At 37.7% G+C, this 19,645-nt stretch overlaps 1 protein-coding gene across 1 annotated transcript in view; it reads right to left on the bottom strand.

The window, feature by feature from the left end:
* SH2D4B (SH2 domain containing 4B) overlaps positions 1–19,645 on the bottom strand; it is a 63,162-nt gene that overhangs the window by 30,646 nt on the left and 12,871 nt on the right. Inside the window, exons 2-5 of the mRNA XM_086466983.1 lie at positions 19,297–19,456; positions 18,049–18,196; positions 8,222–8,366; positions 258–465 (exon numbers count right to left, since the gene is read on the bottom strand). Coding sequence (XP_086323109.1) covers positions 258–465; positions 8,222–8,366; positions 18,049–18,196; positions 19,297–19,456 — 661 coding nt within the window. The remainder of the gene's footprint in view (positions 1–257; positions 466–8,221; positions 8,367–18,048; positions 18,197–19,296; positions 19,457–19,645) is intronic.

Below are 19,645 nucleotides of genomic sequence, written 5' to 3'. Positions count from 1 at the left end.
AATACTGACTATTGAAGGACCCATCTCTCTCCATGTGAACTCTAAGAAATCTGTCTAAAAAATAAACGGCATTTAGTTTACATTACGTATCCAATCTGTTTCTATTTTTCTTTAAACATTCTTTTTTCTGGTCATAGTGAAAGAGCAAGATGCTGAGAATTTCCAGCAATTGAAGAAGAGCTTGTTGAAATGGTGGGGATTGGAGAGGGAGCAATTCAACAGAAAACTGTTTCAAAGTCACTCCTATACAAACCAACCTGGATGCTGCAGGAGACAGCAAAGGACTTGCACTATTGCTGTTCAGTTTCGTCTCCTGGTCGTTATTCATGCTTGTCCCCTGGAACAAATTACTCAGGCCAGCCACTCTTCCCTTCTGGATGGCACGCAAAGATTGTCGTCGGTATTCATCCCGGGCCCTGCGTGCTTTGTGGCTTCTTTCCTCATCTGCAGCTTTGGAGCGGCGCACTGGGTGGAATGAATGGGAAGGGTGAGGAGGAGAGACCTTAGAAATACAAACAGCCATTTACTCCGTTCCTTATACAAAACTTACTACCCTCAGTCCTTAATGTGACCTGATTTTACGAAGGTTCAAATTACAATGCACTATCAAAAGAGATGGCTAACCGTGTGACTCCCCTGATGCTTCCAATACAGGCCCACAACTGGAAGAAGCATGCCAGACATGAGCTATCAATGATCTGAATGCTACTGGCAATAACTGAGCCTCTACGTACTGTGATTACATCTGGCACTTGCTTTGGCTGTAATAAGAGAAATTCTGCTTTGAGACATCTTTTCCGCTGGCAGAGCACCAAGTTTTATGTTTCAAGAAGAATGTTAACTACTGTTTAAAATTAAGTCTGTGTTTAACAGAATTCTTTGTAACTATGCACATAACTAGAACTGCAGGAGCTGCTCCCAAAATTTACAATTATAAAAACTAACATGTAGGTGTCACTTTTTTGTTGTCAATGTTGCTTTCTTTCTGAAAGACATATGCTATCTTTGTTAGAGTACTTAGTCACAGAAGTCTCCATCTTGAAATTGCAGTCTAAAAATGGTTTCAGTAACAATGGAGAAATTAATGGCTATTAGAAAGGGCATGCTGATGCTGTGGATGGGGTTGTCTCACACTTGAGTCTCTGAAATTGCATATAAAGAAGCAAAATCTGTACTGCAAGATTGAATACACACCTATCAATAGCACTGACCAGGTAGTTACATATTTCCATAACCTGAAATGAGACTGCTGCTCTGGCCATTGCAGGTCAAGCATCTTTCACTGAAGCTTCTTATTTTAAACCTAATGTACTAACAATCTTTCTTCCAAATGGTATAATTTAAATGTGCCAAGAATTATACTGCAAATCTTCATCATCTATCAGCTCTTTTCTGGTGCCTGAAGCCCCATTTTGATGATTTCTTTTTTTTTTTTTTGAGACACAAATAACTTCAGGCAGGAAAATTATTCCAGCGCAAAACAAACCTTAAACATCTGGTGAAGCAAATATTAAAGCAGCAAGCTATTGCCTCCAGTAGCAATTATCAATCCTGCCATGACTATCCTGTCTTAGATCATACCCAATTCTTAAAGTGCACACACTATTTCTTACTCTGCTGTGATTGTACCTGTGACTAGGAATGCATGATATAATACCAGACAGGTGCATTTCATTAGGCTGTTTGCATGCCTCTAGTTTGCACTGCTGATTTAAAGCAAGAAGAACTATAAATGGATTTGTCCAAATTATAAAGAGGTTTAATGGAATCAAGAAATAAAAGCGCTCAAAGCAAAACGAAATGAAATAAAACCTGGGCAAATGAGGGAAAGAGGAAAGACCTTTAAGTTTAGAGTTATATAACATTATCTTAGGTGGAAAGATATACAGGACTAAAAGCTCACCAAGAGAGCATAATAAATGAGTCATAGATGCTTCATACGTATACAACTGGCAGGATTTCAGTTTCACTTAACTACATATCCTGTAGTTTTAGCTACACACAGTAACAAACAACTGTACAGCACAGAAAACATGAGTAATGGGTTTCACTATTTATCTTACAGGTCATTATTTTTAAGGGTAGACAACGTCATCTAAACACACTATGCCCACGCATATTAGTTACAAAATTTCTGTGATTTATCCTTTGTAAAGCCACTCAGTAAGGGCTGCTTTAAATGTGGACTTCGTGTTTGCAACAACACAGAGACAGCAAAGAAGAGTGCAATGCAGCTCGGCAAGACATTTAGAAACCAGTCATTGTCACAATCACAGGATACAGATTGAGGGCAGACTGCCTGGAGCTTTTTGGGATTCTTTTCTACTGATGTACAGGTTGCCTGGTAATGAAAAAAGTGAGGTATCTTTGTGCCCCACTTTCCCCAGCAATAGATACTATTTTCAACAGACATTCCTACCTCTGACTGATCAAGGGACTTTGTGTTGGGTAAATAATCAAAGGCACTGGCATCAATAAATGGTTTTGGAGACTGGAAACAGTATTGTGGATATTCTTCCAGCCACTGCGGTCAGGAATCCACAAAAAAGTTTTCCACTGCACTCCAGACAAGATGCCGTGTGCCACATGAACCATCCTCTCATACCGACACTGCCCACAAATTTATCTATCTTGAGAAATTCACTTGAAGTCTGAACGTAAATCTGGACATATTTCTGTAGCAGGTTTTCCGTACAATAGGATTTAGTGAATATTCACATTTCTCTCTTCAACTCTGAACCATCTCACTAGAAAAAAGGACTTTATGTCTGGATCAAGTCTAGCACAAATATTCTAAGATCGAAGAAGCCACAAATTCTGCATTACTTGTATGTCAGGACACCTCACAGCCTTTCTCACAATAAGAAAGCAGTAGTAGTCAGGACTTCTAGTACTCTCTTAAGTAGGAACAGATTACTTTTCTTGACTGCCCGTCCTTTTACAGTACATGTACTTCTGGCATGATTCCTGTGCAAAGAATTTAATTCGATAGTCAGTATTTTCAGTAGGGCAATTAGATATCTGAACGATGTCTTTCATCCTTAAAATCTCTGAATCATCACTACAGATCCATACATCTAGCATCAACAATTACTACAAATAATAATTTACATTTTCTTCGTCTTCCTTTTGTATTATGGAATAATGTCAGGACTGACAAGACTGGGAAATGAGGAGTTTGATTAATGTCAAGCTCACAAGAAATCTACAGTTCAGCCAGGCCCTGTTGAGTCCATCTCCAGTACTAGTTTTCTCTCCAGGTGCTGGTAATATCAATGACAGCTACATCCCCCTTCAGCCTGTAAAATTAAGCACATTTCTTCCCTGATAGCACCGTAGTTTGGGTAGAAAAGCCTGAGATGTTTGTATAGGTTAGGTGTCAATATAATTATAGCTGCAGTAGAGCAGGCCAAAAACGGGTATACCAAACCCTTCTGGAAAACTGGTAAAAATATCCAGACTGAGGACTCTGCTGTCACAACTATACAGTTATCGTTAGTAGAAATAAGTACTGTAAAGCCAGCTTGGACATATCTACATGACCCGCAGTGTGAACATACTCTAACAACAAAGAAGAAACCACAAAGCTTGTGTATGCAATAGCTCTTATAATCCTATAGGTCTCAATTTGAGTTTGCCTTATTTTCCTTGAACATTTTACAGGAATCTATTATTCCTCTGTGTTAACCTAAGCTGTCTTTTCAGTGAAAATGCCAGATTGCCTTTTATATTTTCACTTAGGACTGGGAAATCCCTATTAGAAGTCCTGGCAAAGTTCTAATACCAAATCGTTTGATACAGATGAGGATTAATTCATGCTGTGCCGCAGCTGAACTTGATCGCATAATTTGTGAAAGGCTAGGAAGTCTCCATTTTGTATAATATATTTTGTGCTTTTGAAGAGCTGTGAGTTACAGCCAGAGCTATGGGAAAGCAGAAAAAATCCCCATGTGCTATGAATATGCATCCTCATTTTAAAATCATTTTGTTTCAGCTTTACCCTTATTAATAATTCTTGGAAGCTTGTTTATGAGCAATTCAAAATGACTACTTAATAGATAAAATTCAATCTTCAAATTTTCTGAGTGCACACAGAAATCACACGGTGTTTTTCCCTTTCCTAATTGGAAAATAACTTCCCACAAATACTCTGCAATAAGGCTCCAGTTCAGCAATCTTCTTATCTGAGAGCATGTGAAAAATTCCATCCCTATTCAACAACTCTGAGACCTGTTGAAGTTCAGTGAGCACATACTTAAGTCTGAACACCTGCTTAGTTAATGCATAGCTGAACTGGGGACTACTCACTTGAAAATTCAGCATTTTATCAAATGCTCCTGCCAATGAACTCACTTGCTTGAATTTCTGTGGAAGATAATTACCAAACGAATAAAAATTTCTTTAAAATTCAGACAAAAATAAATTCATAGACAAAGTTTGTAGAAGAGAATAAAAATATAAGAACAAAAAAGAAGCTATAACGAGTCAGCCTGGTATCCGACTTCCAACAGGCCAAAAGTGGGTGCTTAGGGGAAGGCATAAGAATAGATCAAGTCACTCAATTCTGTACCTTTTTACTGGAATAATTTTTGTTTGGAGGTGAGTACAGTTGGTCAGATGGTATGTGAGTACTTCATTGCTTGATGCAGTTTGCAGGGGTTTGTAACTGTTTAACAGAATGTCTTTTGCAATGTGCAATCAGATTAATAATTATGCTACAGTTTTTCATATTATATTTTGCAGGTTCCTTTTCTGCTCTCACAATTAGAGCCTATGATATGGGGTATTGTTTACTGAATACTCGAGAAACCTACAAAACAGAACAGTCTGTAGAAAGGGCCGAAACAAATCAGAATATAATACACTTGTCTATCCAAGCTTAGCCTTAGTTCTCACTTCTCAGTTTCAAAGAATAACAGCTTTGAACAGTGGACTCTGAATCAGATGAATCCACTATTCATCTTCTCATTTCCTAACCAACATACTTGCTCCACATACTAACTCACAACTGCCCTCTAAAATACCCCAACATATATCCATTATATGAAACCAGAGTATAATTGCTCCGACAACATCATATTTTTCCTTTTCGTACAAGTTATTCTACATTTGTCATTTAGTATATTTACTAAAATTACCTATTTCAATTAACACAGCAGTTCTATGGGTTTTCATTGTTATTTGGCACAATCAGGCAACCAGCAGAAGCAAACTGAACTGAACAACAGAAACTAATATTAGCAACACTTTGTTTATTGCCTTGGCAATAAACAGCTGAGGGATAACTTGATGAGGAGAGATGAATCCTTATCACATTCTAAATTCCATCTGCTAAATAAATTAGTAGTGTCATCAATATCGTTGCTACATTTGCTCTCCACAATAGCTGCTCTAGCACTGCCGTTCCTCTTCAGTACTGACCCCCCAGCACAGTTGAATATGAAGAGCTGACTTCAAGGAGGTAAGACACAAAGGAGCCTGGCCTTGTTCCTAATGGGCAATATGGTTTCCATTGCAGGTGTGTAGAGACAAAAGATGTTAATGTTACATCTGCTTGTAATTCTTTCATGCATTCATGCATTTATTTATTGCTTAGAAAAGATGACAAGGGGATAGCTTTGCCTAACTTGACTAAATTTCCACTCGGTGTCCCAAAGGAATATCTGAAGACAAAATGAAAGGATTACCATAAAAAGGAAAACAAGATCTGAAACTGAAATCAAAAGTGAAAAATCTGGTGAATCCGAAGTACTAGTTCACTTCTTAGCAATTTCAGATGATCCCACTTCCAAATATTTCTTGTCGCCTGTCTGCTGGAGGTTCTGGCTATTGCAACAAAGTTAAGGAAATGGATGGTGTTAACATTCCTCAGGAAGCTCAATGCAAAGTCCGATGGTATGCCTAAACCAGCCAGGAACTGGTTTCAGATAAGGCACTAAACACTGCCTCTCCATATCTTAAGTTGTCACACCCATTTGCTAATGGAACACAGTTCTAAGCCCTCAAACCAACCGGGATAAATTGAGACACTAAGATAAGCGTAAGAGGATAGACAAGGATGTGATACACTCTAGTCATTAGTCTGCAGTTAGTTTAATGCTAAATCAATTACTGATAACAGCATAAACTCTGGCAGCACAGAATTTATCATAGCTGCAAACCCCAACTATGGTGCCACCAGCTAGAAGGTGCTGAGCTTTTGTTTTGCCATGGCAGCACCATTGTTGGTGACCAGGCCAGATAGCTTGACATTGTGTGAGTCGGTCACCCTTTTGCCCATAAGCAGACAGGTCTATAGGTATTGAGGCACCCAGACTGAAGGTGACAGAATTCCTTCACAGCATACAGAATACTCCAAAGGTCACACAAGAAAAAATACTGGTGGTAGATTGTATCCATCAGCGTATGATGCAGTCAGAAGTGTTTTGACAGACCAAGAATGCCATTACAGAAGTCACAGTCAAAACCTTTCATAGCTTATTCCATTCCTCTCTGCCTTCTCCCATAACTCCTCTATTGCATTTCTGTATCTGTCCCTGTACAACCCGCATTCCTTGAGAAAACCGACAATTTAAAACCTCAGTTACCTCTTTAATGCAATAGTAAGAAAATGATAGCTGGTTTTACTAGTGTTTATAGTATTTTGTTTTATCGCTAAGTGTAAAGGTAGGCTGGATTCTTTTTACTTTTATTTTTTTAAACATGGTTCCAAATGTATTTTCTTTCCTTATCTATCATCAAAGAAATGCTAAAGTACATAACACCATCCTCTATGCTACTTTGCCAGCTGATGCTAATTGACAATACATCATTCTCTACAAAACCAAAGGGCTATTTTTTCCCCAACTCATTCTGCTCTTAAAACACCTTAAAACCCAACAGTTTTCCTTTCCAAATAAACATGTACACCTGGATTTAGATAATTCTCTAGGAAATAATCACCTTCTCTTTATTGACACTGTAATATATAGAGGTTTTATTGATCAAAAATGAGCATAGCCTGCTATGAGCTTGGAAAATGGCACCAGTGTATCTTATATAGATTTAATTCATGATGTACAGAATGATTCACTATCACATCAATTCCAGGTAACAGGACTTCAGTAATTAGTCTTCAGAAACTCCTGAAGTGATGACTAAAACCATAAAATAAACTCATTGCATATTTTGAAGCATTTATTTTACTTCTGTCAGGAAATTAGTAACACTACAGCAATATTATTTTCCTACTTCATGAGGTATTTCTTGCAACACATCAGCTCCCTAAGTCTCCATTTTTAGTATTAGTTGATTAACCTTTGTTTTATATATAATTAATACAATACTCCCACATGAGCTAAAACTTTCCAATCATTACATTTCCTTTTTCTGCAGAGTAATCAAATCAGTATAGATATGGGAAATAAAAAATATTCTTCCCCCAACAAAAATGCATAATTCTTAATGCAAATGAATTTCCTAGTTCTGAAGCCAACTGTACAACAGACTCCAGATGGAGCAGACATACATTTTATTCATAATAACCTATTAAGACTTATTTACTCATAATGTGGACTTTTACTTACTTACAGTATGTATGTATACATATATATATTAATATATTGTTCTTTTCCTTATAGGCTTTTAAAAATCACTGATGTATTTTTAAATTAATCACAGTGATGATATTAATAAAGAATTTTAGGGCACCTAAAAAGGAACAGCACCTTCATAGAGTGTGATCATCATCATAAGGATTTTCTTCAGGGCAACAGTCTAAGTATTATTTACTGTAATCTTTTGAAATTAATTGAGTTTCAGTGCTGATATCATAGCTTGACCGCATCACCATATGGAAGTAATTAAAACACAGATGAAGACAGATTTTACTTCTTCAGAGACAGCTAAGGACAAGCTGCTGAAATAACTGTGTCCAGAATTATTATTACTAAGCCAAACCTGTTAATTAATTACATTAGACAAAAATTAATGATCTCGGTCACTGTACACGAAAAATTTTCTATAAGGCTTTTCTGATTCTTTTTCAGAAAGAAATGTGAAATTGGTAAACTCAGAGTAAATTCTGTTTGTAAGGTCAAGCTGGTGATTTCCTGTAAAATAATATAGCATTTTGCATTGCTCTGGATAGAAGAGATTTTTGGCAACACCTTTTTCTATTCTACGAGTCTCCTTTTATTTGTTTTTAGAAATACATTAATCCTGTGAAGGTGATTTTACTCACACTGTTCTTCCCACTCCTGGTCATCGTCGCTGTGTTGACTATGCTGCTGAGCTTGCTTGAGGCTCAGATACAACTCTTTTGCTCGGATTTCTTCCTGCAGCTTTATTTGTTCTTCACTCTTTTGTCTTTCCTCTTCTTCTCTTTTCTAGGCAAAATGAATTAAGACAGAGGTGACTAAAGAGGAAGAATGCCAAAAGTTAGGACACTGCTTCAGTTGGTTCCTCCTACCAAGTAGCTACGTTACCTTGGACAAATCACTCTCTCTTCTAACTTTGGCTTTCTCACCTATCATAATAGGCATAATAGAAGTTTATGAACTTCTGAGAATAGAATTTCTGAGGAAGATGTGTTTTGATATGCACAGGTATCACAGGAACACGTAAGTATCTAAGACCTGAAATCTATATGGAAAACATGTTTTATCACATGGCACCAAAGCCTGTGCTATCCTACAATCCGTAAGCAATGGTCGTTTTAAGTCCACATGGACTGCCATTGGAGATACCACTGTCACTCAAGCAGTATACGCATCATCTGCAGAATTCAGTAACTGATTTACAGTGTTCTTGGTTTAGCAACTGTCACCATGTGTCATCATAAACAACACAGAGAATAATCTTTTCCAAATATCAAGATCATTACATTCTGGAAGAAAAGCCAGACCATTCAGTACACACCAGTCACTTTGCAAAATGTAGCTAAAAGTAACATAAAAAAAGTACCTTTCCAAGAAGACCTTAAAGGAGATGGAAATCTGATAAAGATTGCCTCTACAGCTGGCCTTCCAACATACTATCAATAACACAAGAGCTTGATTAGTGCAGAAATAGGAATCTGTATCTGTTTTCTAATAAATTTTCCCAATTTCCTTAGGGAGTGAAGAAGTAGATTTAATTCACTGTTCAACTGAACCCCCCCAAAAACCTGAAGTGTTATTCATATTGTTGATATAACTTGATTTATGATTAAGAACAGGTTTTTATTTAATTTTATAATGGAACTAACACTATACCCTTTTTGGTAATAAACTTATGGATAAGAATTTTGTTATAAGTCACTTATTAAAATCACCCTGAATTACGAACCTAGTTACCTGAGCTAAACTATAAGTAAGGGAAGCCCAAAGTAGATTGTGAGTTGTTGCAAAATGTTAATCCTATCAAATTTCTAGGGCGAAGCAACTGACATCCAGTTGAACAAAATCTGGTGAAACTCTGCTTTTTACATTAGGAGGTTTGGGGGACATCTTTGTCTTCCTTAAATAACTTTTGTTTATTAAAGGACAGAAGTAGGATTTCATAAGATCTTTGCATTTTCCTAACTCTGCTCCCTTTCAGTGGGATTTTAATGTTCCGTTGCAATGAGACCAGGAATAGTTGAACACAGGGAAAAAAAAAAACCACCAAATAAACCCCCATGATTACTTTAAACTGGAAAACAATTTTCTCAAATGCACCAACATGTTCTGTCAATCAGCTGAGCTGATATATTTGAGCAAATGTTTCTTAGCTACAGAGTTCGTACTGGTAATTTTTTTTCCTAAGACATGGTGCAATGTAAAGTCTGAAAATTATGTTCAGATGAAATTGCTCCTGCTCTCAAAAGGGAATCAGACATATTTATCTTCCTTTTCATTATCTCGTATTTGTGCACTGGGAACTTTCTGGAAGGGCATATTTTCTAAGTTTGAAAACAAACTTTCATCACAGCAGGATTCACAGCACGACCAATCCATGGTCTATTTAATACTACAAATAAGAGTGGAGAGATTTAAAAAATTGGGCCGAAATCTGACTTCTGTTATTCCCTAAACTTAGTCTGTGGGTTCAGGAGAGGAAAAAGTAAGCTTTCATGATGTTGCTCATAATCCTACAAAAAGTAACTTGAATACCTTTTTTTTTTTTTTAACACATAGGTTCTTCCTGTCCAGTGTTTGAAGGTGCCTCTTCTATGAAAGTTTACACTACATATAAATGTTTGTAATGATTCAGCCTCTTTTTGAGGCTGAAAGGGGCTGAACTATCCAAAAGCTATATTAGTTCACTAAAAGTACATATTAAATGATTGACACCTCCCTACAGTAAATAGTTTGTATTTTATAATACATTGGAAAAGTACTCATTCAAAGTTTGTTCTATCTTAATGCCTGACAGGGTACAAACACCAAAAGTAACCTGAATATGGTAATATGAATGTCCAAACAATGTTGTTGGTTAATGCCTCTAAAAGAGACTCATAAACATTTTCCCCATGGTGAAACAGGTGTCTGGAACAGCTGTTTGGGAAACAGAAAAAACCTTTTGTCCACTATGCAGAAAAAAAAGCTTTTGTTTTTTTCTATTCTCCCCTTGCCCCAGTTCTCTCTAGCTCTGCAAAGGTTATCTGTTGTTAACCAGACATGTGGCATTAAAGGAAGACAACTCCAATTATTTTCAGAAGACAGCTTTCCAAAGCAAATGGTTTTGCTGTTGGCAACCTCTAGAAGCTCAGGGAGGGCCAGAAGCACCAGAAGGAATCAGGACTGTTTGGTTGTTCTGGTCACGGATCGCACAACAGCATGTTTAAGGAAGAATGCCACCAAGACTGAAAAGAAGTAAGCAATTTAGCAGTGACAAGCAACACCATCTTCAGAGTGGGAAATGGAACAAATGCAAATCTCCATCCTTTGAAAGAATTCAACCACTTTTCCCTAACTAACATAAATCAACAGTTCTCTATTTAGCACAGCTGAGCTCCACCAGTTTACACCAGCAGAGGATCTGTCTTCTTGATAATATAACAAAGCAAAAGATCTGAAATATTGGTTACTAATAGCGATGTATCTGTGCAGTGAATAATAGTTCCATAACACACATGATGAACAATACATTTGGCTACTCTATTTCTGAGAAAGAAAAGCCTAGTATTGTTCTTCAGTCAATTTTAATGCTAGTATCTTTGACTATTACTAACATCATCCTCCCATTGTTATCTCCCGAGTCCTAAAAAGATTAGTTGAGTGGACAGTTCATTATTTTTCAGGAAGCACTGATTTCAAAGCCCAACAGCTTCTTCAGAGTAAAATAAAAAATAAAAATTTTTTAAATACCCCATAGAATTAAGGATTCCATATTCAAGTTGCTAGTAAATTGCTAGTAAATGGCTCTACTCCCTTCTTGGAAAAAGTATGCAATCAGCTACTCTTTATGAAGAGAAAATTTATTCACTTAGCTTCACTACCTAAAAAAATGCAATGCATCTAGGCTGTCTTTTCAGGAAGATGGACAGACACAGGGGTAATCCTGGGTTATCAAAATGTTTTCTAGTCAACATCTCAAATCACAAGATAAACTTACTATGGAGGAGGAAAAATGGGGGGGAGGGGAAATAATCAGTCTCTCAGCAGTTTCCCTGAGTCACACAAAGGTTCTGTCACAAGTTTGTTTTTTTTTATTGAAGCTATTGTTAAAGCATTTGTAGTAAAAAGATGAAAGTGTCAAAAAAAACCAAAACCAAAAACTAGAATTCAGGTAGAGCTTGAGTTCTCAATGGAAAGAAGTAATGCCTACTAAGAAAATTCTAACTTTTTTTTTTTTTTTTTTTAAGTGAGAAGGAGATTTCAGTCAGAGACGAGACTGCACCAACAACAAACGCTGGCACTTGATTCTGAATTCACAAGACTTTTTCATATAATTTTCCTTTTTAAAGAAAGAAAATTTTTAAATTCTCTTTTTTCAAATTAGTGCATAGGTGCGTGTGCAAGAATATTGTACAACTCCTTAAAGGTATGCGTGAAGAGAAACACTGCTTGTTAGTATGCCACAGGAAAGAAAAGTTATCCTTTTGTCCAGTATGAATAAAAAGTTTATATTTGTATTTAAAATGAACAACAATTAAACTTTTCCCATTTACTCCACTGGAAGAACACAGCAACCAGTTCATCTGCTTCTCCCTGCGAACCCAATCCTACACATCAGAGCTGAGAGGGAAGAGCTGTAATAACCTGCAAACATCACCTTCTGCCTGGCAGTTGAGAGAGATTGTACTGTGTGCCGTGACCCTTTCAGCTCTTCTGGAATAATTAGGAAGGCGACAATTCAGTACATAGTTGCAAATTGTCAAGAAATAACAACCTGCTGCCACAAATCACACCAGGCAATTCAATAGGCAACAGTAATCCTCTCCAGCTTTAACTCCACTGGCGAATTTGAACGTGCTAAATGATCTTATCTAGCCTCCGGAAATCGAGCATTTACCACAAACTCGTTACTTGTTACTGTAAATCTGTGCCTCTCAATGTTTGATAGCTTTACTATAGCCAGCTGTAAATAATACTTAATATTAGCCATGATTAGTTTCTAACATTTCAGTCCAATGCAGATGAGAGAAGATTAGGTCAGCATTTAGTTTTTGCTGCAGAAAGATTAAAAAAAAAACCACAATGAGGAAAAGCCAAAACACAGCAATTGATTTTTTTACAAAGGAAAACTGAGCTTCTGGCTGCCATGGCTCTTGGAGTCTCTCTGGGGAGTCAGTCTTACAGGGCGCAGGGCAGCTGAATGACTGCCATCCTGCTCAGGGCAAAATCTACAAAGCCTGTTTGTTACAACAGTCCTCTCCGAAGCAAAGGATGCCTGGGATTCCCTCAATGCTTCAGGCTGACAGGAGGTGTCTTTGGCAGCCCTGAGGGCTGCAGCTAGTTGTCTGTGTTACAGCTGCTATGAATCTCCTGAGACCCCTCGGCAACCACTCCGGAGCCAGGGCAGACATTTAGGCTACCTGCCACAGAGCTGAGAGCACAGCTTATCTTCAGGTCTGAGATCCTAGGACTCCCCGCTCTGGAGAAGGGAATCTGGAAATCCGGGGGTCCCTGGCTCCGGGACAGCCTGCTCGCAATGAGGCTGACACAGTGGGCTGAATTCAGAGATCAAAGTTCTCCACAAATCCATCTGACAGTTTCCAACAGAGCTGTGAGTATCAGCAGAAATATGTCCAACTCCTTCCCAACCTTTTTCTCTCACTTGCATCAGAAAGAAAGTGTCTGCAGAGACATTATTTTCTTCTCTACTACCCCTGTCTCAAACAGAACACAGGGTTTGCATCACTTCACTGTGCGTGTGTTTGCACAGAGACAAATGTACAAAACGAGATAATGCTTTATGTAGAAGTTATGTTTCAGTCATGGATATGCCCCAGGACATGCTGTTCACACATGGCTCGTGCAGGGAGGTTACAACATACTCTGGTTCACAAAGACCCTCTTCTAGATGAGATAAAAAACAAAGCTAAGGACGATTCCTGATTGGGAGAGATCTGAGATTTATTGCATGTGCTATCCCAGACTCTGCTGGGGTAACTTGCCCTAGATCCAGTGGCAATCTACTAAAAGTTTGTCTCTGGATCTTAGGGACTCTTCACAGCTTGAATTCCTGATATGTAAACTATCCTCATTAGTGGCTCTGATTTTCCCCATTTACCCATGGAAAATATCAGAACTTTGCTAGATTTTACTAGCTGTCCATAATAAAGACAGTGGCTTCAGCAGCACAATCATCACTGATGTCACTGGGGTGAAGATTTTTCTCTAATTAATATAACAATTACTCGCAAGTAGGATAGGAAAACCTGAAGACCTAATTCCCACCAGAAACTAACAGCTGCCTCGCTCCCAACATTGTTCAAGAGACATCACAGAATCAGACTTTCTGAACAGTGGTCACACAGAAGAAAACAAAATGAGGTATTACTTAATTATTGTAATTGCAATTGAATTAACCTAACTGAGGCATTCTCAGAAATAACTGGGTGCCAAACTCCAGCAAGAAGCTGTTATCATATTCCTGGATTCTAAATATGTTGTCCTTGGGGAAGAGTTCAGTGTTTTCTTGCACAGCAAAGCACAGAGCTGAACTTAGAGCTTATCTGCACTCAAACAGGCCCACTCAGGTGCTTGATGTTTACTTGGAGACAAGAGTTTTTTTCAGACAGAAATGCTCACTGCTATATCATAAGCAGCCCGCAGTACTGTAAGTGGTGATGGTGACATTTTACTGTATTCCTAAACTCTGTACCTGGCAGCAACTGTCTGAAGAATCAGATTCACAGCATTTTTGGGTACAGTAAAGCACTCGGGTGGATACAAAAGCCCATCCAAGTCAATAGGACTGAAGTGTGTTCTTTCTATTAAGCATAAGCTGTCCTTATTAGAGATCTCCTGAACTGAAGCACAAATTATTCTGTTCTTCTCTGAAGGTTGTTCCTAAACCTGTCGTCTTTGATGAGAATGGAAACAGCCAAGACATAGAAACTCTCAGATCCACACCTTAAAAAGGCCCACTTCACTCACCACACTCCCAACTGGAATTAAGGGTCATGGACTTGTGGGAGGAAATTATAATGCACTGTTACTTTCTTGTTGCCTACCAAGAGAATAAGGATTATTTCTCCTTAAGTGCCACCCTCATTAAAACTAATATTTTTGATACAGGAAGAAAAACAATGCCCATAAAAGTTTATATGCACCTTTTGGTTAATGCATGTTTCATTCCAAGGAATTTTTAAGAAGCAATCTATCTTTACTGTCACTGTGCTTACATTGTTAAATTTGGCAGGTATCTGATGTCATGTAGATAGTACTTTACTATTAATATTCTCTTGCTTTATGTAGACCACATGAAGAGCAAGCTGAGAGAGTATCTCTCTGTTATTTCTAAATAAAGCTGAAGGATACCGCTCACCCCTGGCTGGCTCACACTCATATCTTTAATTTGCCCTAGCTCTGCACAATGTTCAAGACTCTTAATGACAGCAACTAATAACAGTAGGAAATTATGCCTACAATCTCATAGCCTTTGTGAATTAGCAAAAAGATTAATGATAGTAATTGGCTCTCTTATTTGTCCTTTGGAAGGTGCATAAAAGAGCAGCTATCCTCAAACTGCAAAAATAGAGCAGTCAACATTTATATACTAGCATCATAAATTAAAGGCATTTCTGCCTAAGAAACACCAAGGAAAGCAATACTTTTCTAATAGTGCTGGAAAAGGAAACAGGGATCATTATTCACTTTGACATGTGAGATATCATTTATCGAGTGAAGACAGCCCTAAAGTCCCACGATAGGTCAAGAGGAATAAAAGCATTTTAAAAAGGAGTGTTTGTGATAAACTATGGTTAGAAATTAAACACATCAGCAGAAAGGACAGAGTTTCAGTCTCCCAAGTCAAAATGCTTCAAGAAGATGAAGCATTAGCAGAGACTGAACTTGTCATACCGCTGTTTGGAGATCACTTTGAAACATGGTCTGGTCATCATCACAGAAGGATGATTACCAATGCATTAAATATTTTAAACCTGTTAAAGTGTGCTTGCCAGCTGATCTGTGTCTCATTCCACACCCTGAATCATTCATGAAAGGTACATTTCTTCGTGATTTCAATGACTGCATGACTAGATTCATTAATTCATCTTTTTCTCAACGCCTTAGTTCTATTCACTTTGTGTAGTTGGAGGGAGATGCCAGAAACATAACTTTCCTATTTTCCTGTCTAGGTACCTTTCCACTCATTCAGCTTGTAAATATTTGAAGTACTACTTCTACTGCACAAGAGTAGTTATATAAAGAGTGAAATGGGAAGGAGAAGGAAAGGCAAGTCACCTTAAATAAGCCAGTGGACAGAGAAGTTAACAATTCCCCCATATTCACTTGTCTTTGAAATGCCTTTATTGTTTTTAAGAAGTTCCGCAGCACTATGTACAAGATCGGCTCTTTCAAGACCAAGTAACAGATAAGCTGCCTTCCTGAGTACCAAAGTTGTGGTGTTATAGTACCAGGGATCAAACCTGCCTTTGGATCTCTGCTGGTGGAACCCTATGTTAGTCCAAGTCCCTCCTATCAGATCCTGACTGAACCTAATTGAAGACTCAGGGCTGGAATTGTCATTAGACCATGTTGTTGTGTTAATACAGCAAAGTCTGGGAGCACACTCGATAAAGGTGTGTTTAAAAAATAACTACTGCATAATATCCTGTTTCCAAACTCATTTTTGAAGCCAAAAAGTTCATTTCTGCTTGGTCTTTTCTTAAAAACTTTGTTCAATTTATTTAAATTTTTGCAAATATTCTCTTCATATGCTTGATTTAAAGGAAACCATAGGGGGAACGAAGGTTCCTGTTTCTTTGATAAAGATGTTAGCAACTTTATGGATAGGGATAAAGAAATCCTGGCCAAAGGTTAGTATTTGAAATTCAAAGTAGAAACTGAACCAAATTCTCATCCCACTTACAGCAGTGCACACAGTTGGATGGAGGATACCCGCTCACTTCCCAAGAAACAGTGGGAAAACAGATCACTGTGACATTACCTTTCCATCAATATGAAAATGAGCAGAATTTGATGCCATTCCTTTTAAATTGTATCAACAACTGAAAGACCAGTTTTCCTTAATAGAAAATTAAGAGTGCAGGCCACTAAAAGTCTCACAAGTTGCTCACTCTGCTTTTTGAAAAAGTCTCTTTGAAACAGAATAACAACAGTGAGCTCGTGGACATTTACCCCATTGAGTGCACTGTGAATCAACCACATGGATACAAGCGAACAGCGTATTGGCCTTTGTTCAAGAAGGCTTTGCTTTCCAGAAAGCATAGGAAAGTGTTTAATTAGTTGCTCTGCTCATTATTCATGCATTAATAAAGCACTTGAAAGGTATAGTTTCATTACTCATTGACATCAAATTTCAAAGGCCCTGTTCTGTCCTATGAATTCAAATTAATTGTGCAAAGGTAAATCAGCAGCTTTGTGCAGAGGAGGCTACAGGAAGCGCCCTTGCCTTGTGCTACACAGCCACCCGCAAATCCCAGGCCCACAGTTTATAGAATGACAATCAAACCGCATAAATTTAACACTGAGTTTTTCAGCCTTCCTCCCAGCACAGGGGGACAAGGTGGGAGTGTATCCACACTTTCCACACCTTTAATCACCATCCCAGGATAGGAAAAATGCCATAGCAGGCTGTCAGCAGGGGAGAGGCGTGTAGACAGAAGTTACTGGATGTAGATCTCCTAGGAGTCGTATTTTGCTACAGGCTTTCTCCAGCCTCACCAGTCTCGTGCAGTCCCAGAGTGCACATCCCAGACTCAGAAGACTGTGATAATTTCTCTGCACACTAAATCAATTATATTTGGTTTTCTTATTTTTAAAGAAGTTTTTATCTTTACAAAGTAATATGAAAAGTGTAGACAGAGGCCTTCTTTTCCTGTTTAGTTTGCAAATTGTTATTTTCGACAAGAGAATGTGGAAAAAAAATATTTCAATCAGGCATTAAAATATTATAACAGAACTCATAGAAAATTCATGATAATATCAATAGAAATCAGCCAAATGAACCTCTCCCAGCAAAACCAACTGGACTTTTCCTATATGTTCAGTAGGAGAAGAATCCACCCTTCATTACCTTAAAGAAGGTAGTGACAGAATTTTCCAGTTAAATATGTGAACAACTCATCCAAAATACACAAAATATGTTCAAGCAAACTAACTTGAAATGAGACCTTTCACAATTGTACATTTTTTTCCCTGAGTATGATTCACTCAGCACAGCTGACTGAACAATTCTGTTAATGTGTGAGCTGAATAACCAGTTTGATTGTCCTGACACTTCTGAATGAGCTATGTAATTTTTTTGCATTACTCACCCAGCTGTTCTGGTGAACACCATGTAGCTATTTGTATATTCCAGGATGAAAAATTAAAACTCTGGGGTTTAAAGCTTATTAATAACAAGCTTAAGACAAGAACTTTGATTCTATATAAAAACACTATTAAAAAAGTTAAATTACTCTATGCAAACCTTCAGTTCCTCCTGAATTTTTTCCTCTTCCAATTTGGCAGCTTTCCGATCTTCTATTTCTATTTTCCATTTTTCTGCCACTATTCTGGCTTTTTCTTGAGCCATAGCATCCCGGAATTTCTTTGTAATTTCAGCCTCCTTTTGTCTCCTTCAGAAAAGATTTTGAAAATAAAAATCATTCAAGACACTGATTACTTTTTTTAAATCAAGGATCAATACTTGCTCACTGCTTGCAATAAATAATTAGCTTAAGAGTTCATAGACATATACAAAGAAGAATTAAAAAGTATTTAACAAGAGACCTATCACAAATCAGATTTAAAGAAACCATCTAGAAAGCAGACATTTCCAATTTTTGATAAATAACTAATTAAAATAGCACCTCCTGAATTAGAGAAGTACTTCTTGGATGTCTTTGAGTCTTAGCCTATATTTTTCCTTCCCTGGCTGAAAAAACAGATTTTTCTGTCAATCCAGCAAAGCATGACTGGGAATTTATTGTCTCTCATATATCAACGCAAAAGCCTGCCAAATTCTTACACTAGACTGTTTATTAGTACCAACAATGTAAAAGGAATGCAGAGTGCAGGTTGAAGATTTTAATCCCTGCTTAAATATGCAATTGCTGTAAGCAAGAACCACCTCATATGAAAAGGAATAATATAGAATAATCTGACATTTAAACTGTCACTTTTCAGTGCTGCACTACAAAAGCAAGTACGGGAGGTTGGTGGCCTACTTCCTAAAAACATCAAGCATCAAAACACTTTTGAATCTCTCCCAAAGCTGGAAACACCAGCATGGCGTTTTGTGTAATCAGTTTCTGAACCGCTGGGATAAGAATTAATACAAGCAATATGCAAATAAAACCAGTTTCAAAAAGGATTTTATGTACCAAATCCCCATTGTGGGCATAGATGTATGTTATAATAAACATTTCTAATTTAATCATCTCAAAAGCAGATTGTTTCATTTTTATTTATTTACAAAGTGGTCAATGGTTTAGCAAAATTCCCCAAAAGAAAAATGTTTGCTTCACTTTTTTTGTGAAAGAGGCTTTTTTGTTTTTCAGTATTCAATAAAAATAAAATTACATTTCTCACATGCTGAAAAATTGCCAAAACAAGTGAAAGCAAATGTTGACAAAAATACTTACCAGTTTTACCCACCACTACCTGCCACCTTTCTACAAGGCCATGTCTCCCATTATGCCAAGCGGACCCTGAATTCAGATTCTTAAATCCTCACCATAGTTCTTCTGCCTCCTTCTGTGCTTGCTGCCTGGCTCGCTCTGCTATTAGCTCCTCTGATATCTGTTCATAGGGCTTGTCACCTGGTGCTTCTCCCATAACCCAGACCCAGACCTCACCATCCTTCCCACGTAGCCACTGCACATGTTTGCCATTACCTGCAACAGCCAGAACAAACCAAAAGGATAAATATTGGCTCAAATTCTTACGTTAATATAGATGAAAGGATGGCAACCTGCAATTTAGAAATGTTAAGCCTGCAGTTTACAACTCAGAATAAAACATTACCAAGAGGTTGGATGATGTCTTCAGATTTGACCAAGCTACCATGGTGGGGAAAAAGAAGG

This window comes from Leptosomus discolor, chromosome 6 (assembly GCF_034619465.1).
Source record: "Leptosomus discolor isolate bLepDis1 chromosome 6, bLepDis1.hap2, whole genome shotgun sequence".
Taxonomy (NCBI): domain Eukaryota; kingdom Metazoa; phylum Chordata; class Aves; order Leptosomiformes; family Leptosomidae; genus Leptosomus; species Leptosomus discolor.
The sequence above is the reverse complement of the archived record's forward strand: the minus strand, read 5'-3'. Positions and strand labels throughout refer to the sequence as shown.